The 8,105-nt window shown below is 51.2% G+C and overlaps 1 protein-coding gene across 4 annotated transcripts in view; it reads right to left on the bottom strand.

Annotated features, from left to right (window-relative positions):
- Positions 1 to 272: 272 nt before the first annotated feature.
- The window catches only part of TFCP2L1 (transcription factor CP2 like 1), a 68,254-nt gene continuing 60,421 nt past the window's right edge, over positions 273 to 8,105 (bottom strand). For all 4 annotated transcript variants that reach the window (XM_043488232.1, XM_043488234.1, XM_043488233.1 and 1 more), the window contains one exon: positions 273 to 7,357. In XM_043488232.1, coding sequence (XP_043344167.1) covers positions 7,311 to 7,357 — 47 coding nt within the window. In that variant the 3' untranslated portion in view covers positions 273 to 7,310. The remainder of the gene's footprint in view (positions 7,358 to 8,105) is intronic.

Raw genomic sequence — 8,105 nt, 5'->3', positions numbered from 1 at the left:
CATTATTTGTATTGGCAGATTCTTTATCACTGGGCCACCTGGAAAGCCCCTGAGGACATTATGCTCTGTAAAGTCAGCCACTTACAAGAGGACAAAGACCCTACGAGGCCCCCAGAGGAATCACATTCATAGAGATGTAAAATAGAAGGGTGGGTGCCAGGGGCTGGCGGAGGGGGTGCTGTTGTTTAATGCTGAAGATGGTAAATTTCCTGTTACATATATTTTACCACAACTGAAAAATATCAAAAGGCCAGAGGTCTGAGCCACGCAGGTTTCTTACAAATGAATTTTATTTGCATTCTGACCCAAGCGCGGAACCTACACATAGATCTCTCGTCTGCACAATGGTCCAGTAACAAGTGCAAATATGCTTTATTTCAGGTACAAAAAAGTGGCAGTGTGACAACTTTTGCTTTGATGCCCACGTCCCCCTACAACCCCTCCCAATGTCATGCCCACCTGACCCATCAGAGGGCCACACTGCCCCATCTGAGATGCCCGCCACCTTAAGAGAAGAGTCACCCCAACTGGAGAAAAGTAACGAAGTGACATTTCTAAAAAAGAAATCATTTTCTATACAGGAGCATTGGTTAAGCACAGTAACCAAGGTGTTGCCCAGCAATGGGAGGGATGGTGGAAGGCACAAAACAATGACCTCTTCTGTCCCCCTCCTGACACCCCCCCCCGCCCCGCCCCCCCCCCCCCCCCACCCATCGCAGGGCACAGAGCCCAGGGATGATGTCATCAGGAAAGTGAGCCCTAGGGATGAAAGGACTCGCCCGTGCATCTGGGGCAAGAGTGCGAGGTCTAGGTGCAGGATCCGGTCCCTGGCTCAGCCCATCAATAGTCGGAGGACCCGGGCCCCTATCTGATTTCTCAGTCTTGATTTCCTCAGCTAGAAATCAGCCTTCGGGGCCTCAGAGCTGTGAGGAGGCTCAAATGGGACAACGGCAAAGCATGGAGCCCAAAGTCAGACTCAGGCGAGGCCAGGCAGCATCATCAGTGGTTGGTGCTAACAGAGGGCTGGCTGCAGTGTCTGGCCATCTTCACTGGAAGCAAGGGAACCAGGAGCCCAGAATGGCCAGCCAAGCCACAGGGAGGCGGGACCGCCCCAGCATGAGGCTGCCTGTGGGCCAGCTTCTCCCCGGGGCAGAAGTGAGCACTGGGCCCAGGGAGCCCTTGCAGAGGGCAGGGAAACCCTCCCCATCACCAAGCTGAAGCTGTCACAAGCCGGTCCCCTTGTCAGAGGAGGAGCTGCAGACATGCGGAAGGGGCTTTGGGGGGCCCCAGAGCAGCTGAGAGGTCCTCAAGGTGCCAGGAGAGGTGGAGGTCAGGCCGCAACTCCTGGGGCGGTAAAGTCCCAATGACCTAAGTCAAGAGACCACCACCCACCAGGGCCCGGAGCCGGTACTGTATTCTCCCCACATCCGGCACTCGGACACAACCCTCCCGCACCCTGCCCAGTGACCAAAGGCCCAGCAAGTGTCCAAGAAGTGGACAGCAGGAGGGAAGGGGCAAAGGACTGCGGTTCTTGAGCAGCTGGGGCAAAGACTGTCTGGGGCAGGGGCACATGACCAGCAGGCGGGCCGGGGGCTGGTGTCAAAGACTGCTCATGTGAATGATGCTCCTGCCTCAAAGCTCCAAACAAAGTACTTTTTATTGTTTTTAAAAGCCCGTATTTTCAAGGATATTATTCAACATCATTCAGGGGGCATACAGGGTAACAGAGGTCTAGCTCAGCAGTGGGCAACGCTTTTCTGTGAAGGCCGGATGAGACCTATTTTTGGCTTTAAGGGCTTCAAGGAGGCAAATAAGAGAAAATGAGTTTCCATAATGTTTCAGATGATGAAATTCAAACTATAATAACAGTACAGGTTTTGGTAATACAAACGGGAGTGGAATGGCGGAGGGGAGGACAGGATGACATTTCACTTCATTGAGTTCAGTGTTCCCTGTCATCAAACAGACTACAAAACGCAGCAAGAAGCTGCATTTGGCCCGCAGTTGGCCTGTCCCTGATGAGCAGGTGTAGGGTGATCGTTGAGGAGGTGGAGTGATGGGTACCAGGGCTAATTATATTGGTCTGTCTTTCAAGAAGGATTGAAAACTTTTCATGATAAAAGGCTTCCTGGTCCCTGCTAGCCCCCTGCAGGCCCCCACCCCCCACCCCATCCCCGTCTGGGACTCCACAGGATGAAGGCAGGGACAGGCTCACACACTCCCTCCTGGGACAGGCTGGCCTGGCTGCCCAAACAGCTGGGTGTCTCAGCCCACGACTAAGCAGGGCTGGCCCCTCCCTGCCTCACCCTGCCAGTTACCCTGGGCAGAACATCAAAGCCACCTCTTAGAGATACTTCTTGGGGCTGCTGCCACTAGAAAGCCCCTACAGGGCTGGGTGAGGACCACAGCCTCAGGGCTGAGTCAGTCCCCGCAGGAGCAAGAGGAAAGCCCAGCCTTTGCAAGGTGCTCTGGGGAACTGGGCAGAGGCTGCATGGAGTTCTCAGGCCGGCCCCGGGGAAGGAGGTGGGGGTGGCTTGTCTTGTACTGCACTGCTCTGCCCCACGGAGTGGCGGGAAGGGGGCCGGGAGGTGATCAGAGAGGATGTACAAATACTTCCGACTGCCTGGCCTGACTGACGACGTCACACACAGAATACGCAACCCATGGGGACACAGGGAACGTGAGGTGGCTGCAAGTAAGACCAAGTCCGAGGGCCTGGCGTTTGGGGTCCCGGTTAGATGTCAGCTCCCAGCATGGCTCTGCCCCCTAGAGCAGGACTGAGGATGGGCCTTTCCCTACAATTAGGGCAACAGTGCCCTAATCAGTTTTATCAACAGAGTCCGAACCAGGAGCATCACGTAAGGCCTAAAGGAAGCAGCAGTCACCACTCTGTCTAGGTGAGCTGAGGACGCTCAGGGCAGATACAAGGGCAGAGAAGGGGATTCATGTGCACCCATGAACATGCACACACAGGCATGCACACATGCCATGTCTGTAATGTAGACATGCAGCCAGCCAACAAGGAATCCAGCCTCAGCCTGCAGGGAACAGCTGGTGGCCACTCTTAAGAGCATGGATGGAATCAAGTCACCCTGGTTGCAAGCTAGGCTGGATTCCTAAAGACATGGATAAGTGCATGCAACCTCGCAAAGCGTGTACCAATCCAAGCAGAAGTATTGAGGCGCTGCGTACCACTAGGAAGCATGCATGTACACGCCACCCACCCACAGTGCAACTCTGATGGACGGAAAAAAAGGAATGCCCCCCTCAGACACACCCACGCCTGAGTCAGTCACAGCCCCGGAAGCCTCCCAGAGAGGAGGTGAGACCCAGAGAGGTAGAAAAAGCACGCCAAGTGAGGGCCTGGACTCCTGGCTCCTGGTCACTTGCTTTTCCATCTTCCCTGAGCTCCTGGGGGCTGCCTCCCCCTGCTCCACTGACAACAGCAAAAGAAGCTCTTCCATTTTTCTCATTAACTCGTTAATGATTTTCAGACCTTAACTCACGCAGGCCAGCCCGAGGCCGGTCTGGACTTGGAGACTTGTGACGCACTGCTCAGGCAGCTGTGCTCTGCTCCCGGGAAAGGCCCTCTAGGTCCATGGCTCTTCCCAAGAAGCCCAAGGTGGCCAGGGAAGGAGGTCACCAGGACAGCATCTGACCTTTGCTTAGTACCTTACACTGAGACTTCCAACTCCCTGCCCCTCCTGCTGTTTCCAAAGGCCTACCATCCCTTCCCCCATTCCAAAGCCCATGTCTTTATTATAAAGGGGTGACTCAGTAACCAGGAGAAGGTTTATCACAACTTTTCAGACAACTGCCCAGCAAAGAAACGTGATGGACTGAGAAAAAAAGCACTCCACTTCAGGTTTCTGGTTCAAGACAGTGGCTCTGGTGCACGGTACATCTTCTGTCCCTTGGGGGATCCCTTTTAAAATTTGTTGCTCCCAAGGAGCAGCCACAGCTCAGAATACATGGGGGTGAAGGGGACACCCTTCACAAAATAGACACAAAATCCAAAAACCTGCGGGTAGCTCCTCTGACCCCTGTGGAAGGAACAAACTGCTGAATTGGGCAGCTAAAACATTTTGGTACCAAATGACTGTGTATTCTTCTTTGGTATTTATTATTTTCTACTTCTGTGTAAGCTACAAGACTGAACTATAACCATTAGGAGAAGGCAAGCAGAGCTGATGCAGTGTGCATTCCAGATGAAAGACTCCACCTACAGCAAACTTAAGATCTTGTTGGACTCTTATTTTGAATGAAGAAATAAAAATAAAATATTAGCCTACCACATTTTTAGAATTAAGATTTTAGCCTGTCATCACTTGGCCTGGCTAGTGGCATCTCTTGGGTCTAGTGAATTGTAGACATCTCAAAATGCCAAAAGTCACAAGACCAATAATCTAGTTCTGGTTCTGGGGGACCTTGGGCAAGTTTTTCTCCTTCTGTGTGACTTGGTCTCCTCAAAACAGAAAATGATTGATCCTGACCTTTCCCTAGGACTGATGTGTGGAGCCATGCACCCAGAAAGGCTGTAGATCATCAGAGAGTGATGTCACCCAGTATTGTTGAAACAGGGAAAGGGGGAGACAGAAAGAAAAGGAGAGAAAGCCAGTTGTAAAACTGGTGGAGCCAAACATGGGCTGAGCATCCTAATGACAGTCCCATGTCACACAGAAAAAGACCCAGCAAGAATTAGGGGCCACGATCAAGGGTATGAAGACAATTCTATGGGGACACCCATAGTGTTTTCAAAACTGGTGCTGGGACAGCTGAATATCTACATGCAAGAGAATGAAGTTGGACCCATCCTTCACATCATAAATACAAATTAACTCAAAATTAATCAAAGACTACAGGAGAGCTAAAACTATAAAAATTATTGGAAGAAAACATAAATCTTCTTGACCCTGGATTAGGCAATAGTTTCTTAGATATGACATCAGAAGTACAAGCAACAAGAGAAAAATGGTGTCTTTGAGATCATCAACATTAAAAACCTTTGTCCCTCAAAGGACATCATAAAAGTGAAGACAACCCCCAGAAGTAGAGAACAGTTTGACACCTCATATATCTGATAAAGGGCCTGCATCTAAACTATACAAAGAACTCCTACAACTCAATAATAAAAAGACAAATAAGCCAATTGCAAACAGGCAAAGGATATGAATATACCTTTCTCCAAAGAAGACATACAAATGGTCAGTAAGCACATGAAAAAATACTCAACATCATTAGCCATCAGGGAGATGCAAATTGAAACTCCAATGAGACACCACTTCACACACATTGGGATGCTATCATCAAAATGACAGATACTAGCAAGTGTTGCTGAGGATGGGGGAAAACCGGAACCCTCAGACACTGCTGATGGGAATGTAAAATGATGCAGCTGCTTTGGAAAACAGTCTGGCAGTTCCTCAAAAAGTTAAACATGGAGTTAGTAAATGAACCAGCAATTCCAGTCATATGTATATTCCTGAAAGAAAACACACCAAACCGTGTACAAATATTTCATAGCAGCATTGTTCACAATAGCCCCAAGACAGAAACAACTCAAATATCCATCCAGTGATGGATGGATAAACAAATGCAGTCCACCCATGGAATGAAATATTATTAAGCTATAAAAAGACCAAAGTACTGATACATGTTCAATATGGATGACCCTAGAAAACACTATGCTAGGTGAAAAAAAAAGACTACGAAAGACCACATATTGTATGATTCCATATACATGAGATGTCTTGGGTGATGAAAACGTTCTAAAATTGATTGTGGTGATCCTGTGAATTGACTAAAAAAAAAATCGCAGAACTGTACACTATAAATAGGTAAACTGTATAGTGTGTGAATTATATCTCAAGAAGGCTGCTACATGCAGCCCCAAAATGGAAAGGGAATGAGAAGCCTGTCCTTACATCACACCTGTGGTCCAAGCAGTATTACTACCAGAGCGCCTTTCGCTCTCAGAGATGCCCTGGTTTAGATGACAAATCTACGTTATCGCCCGATCACTACGGGATATCAGGCTTTGCCCCTCTAGGCTTCAGGTTCTCTGTCTGTAGAACAAGGGTACCCAGTTAGGATCATCTCTATATTCCCCCAAAACATTCTAGTCCCCAAAAGCTCCACTTTGAAGGCTGTCAGATCCTGCTCCACGGGTCACAGTGCTCACCATGTCTGTTAGATGAACCTATGCTAGTAACACAGATCACAGGGTCCCAAGGAACAGAGACAGATGCTAGTTCCTGAGTCTACCGATTATCTAAGAAAGGTGATCCAGCCACTCTAACGCAGGAGAAGTGCCCAAACACAGCCTCTACAAGTGGAAAAAGAGAGACCTTCAAAGGGGAGCCCTCTCAGAAAACACAACGTCCCTAGGGAGCTTGGGAAGGTTAGTGGTCCTCTCTAAATGGGATTTGGTGAGTCCACCCAAGAGGACTTGGCATCAGGATAGTCAAGGTCATGTGATCCTGCAACAAGATGTTCACTTTCTAGTCCTCCTCCACCCATAACTGCTTAGGAAATAAACTTACACCCAAAAAAAGCCCAAGAGGAAGCATTTAGTTCTCTTCCTTTTTATATTCATGAGAATGTGCCTAAAAATAGTCTTCTCAGCCCCATCCTCTCCTCCCCAAGGGCCTTAGAACCAGCTGTGGGTGGCTCCGGAGTGTCTACCCCAGCAATGGAGAAACGCAAGGCCCCCTCTGGGCTGTGAGCAGCAGCAGACACTTAGAATCAAGGTCAATGTGAAAAGAACCAGAAGGCAGAGTCAACCCAACACCCATCAAGCCATCCAGGAACAGGAAGGACAGACGCTCACCAGGATCACCAAGACGGGAAACCCACACGGAGACAGGACCGTCTCGAACCACCCCAGGTAGTCAGCCGCCCAGGGACCCAGCCAGTCAGCAGAGAAGAGGGTGAAGGCCTGCGAGAGAGGCAGAGCCTTCTCTGGAGGCAGGAGAACGGGCGGAAGGAACCCGCACAGCGGCACCCGGGTACCTGGTGAACCAGCCTCCAGCCAGGGGAGCAAGAGGTTTCAGAGCAGGTGGCCCCCGTTGGCCTTTTCAGATGGAAGGGCTGGGAAAAAGAACGGGGGAACTGTCCCAAAGCTGGGGGCTAAGGCGGGGGAGAGAGGAGCTGCTGGCTTTCTGCCCTCCAGACCCGCAGCGTCCGCAGGTCTGTGGCTTTCACGGGCCGGGCCAGGTCCCTCCGCGCCACAGCTTCCAGGGGTGTGATATCTACATCCAAGGGGGTCCGTGGGGCTGGGGGTGGGAGGCAGCTGCCCACTCTGCATCTGCTCAGAGGCCGCATTTCAGGATGACATGGTAGCCGTCGTTGCTCTCAGCTGCAAGAGACAAACGCTGAGGTTTTGAGGGAAGAAAGGCAGGCGTGGCGGTCTCTGGGAGCCGTGGGATTGGGGTACCAGCAGACGCTCTGCCGTGGACGCTGGCAGAGGCCACCAAAGTAAGACTGCACAGACAAAGATAACAGCAGCGATCCCAACGCACACCTGCTCAGCTGCCTTGCTGAGCTTCTTTTTGATAGCGGGCTTGCCACCACAGCCCGACACCCAGGGACCAAAGGGCCTGTGGGTAAGGAGGCCCTGGGTTTGACGGCCGCCTGGGTCTCTGAAGGCCCTTGGTGGCTGGATCCAGAGAGCAAGGGGAGAAGACTGTCCTTGTCACGGTCCAGGGTCTATGGCCCAGTGAAGGGCTTTCATTCCCGTATAACTCCGCACAACACCTGCCCCAGCCCTATGGGGGTTGCGAGGAGGGGGTTATAGCTGGTCTCCCCTTTCTCCTGGTAAAGGAGTTCCTTCTCAGACCCTTTCCTTGGTGGGCCCTTCATGTCCCCTCTGCCTTCATACACAGCCCCAGGTTCCCAATCCATGCGGCCTGGAGGCTCAAGTGCAACTGTGTTCCATGCCTGCTCCTCCTGGAGACCCACGCTGGTTTTTTTTTTTGGCCATGCAGCATGTGGGCTCTTCGTTCCCTGACCCTGACCAGGGATTGAACCCACGCCCCCTGCGTTGGAAGCGCAGAGTCTTAGCCCCTGGATCCTCAGGCAAGTCCCAGACTCATACTTCAGAGCAA

Source organism: Cervus canadensis, chromosome 15, assembly GCF_019320065.1.
Source record: "Cervus canadensis isolate Bull #8, Minnesota chromosome 15, ASM1932006v1, whole genome shotgun sequence".
NCBI classification, from domain to species: Eukaryota; Metazoa; Chordata; class Mammalia; order Artiodactyla; family Cervidae; genus Cervus; species Cervus canadensis.
This window is presented reverse-complemented; position numbering and strand designations above follow the sequence as displayed.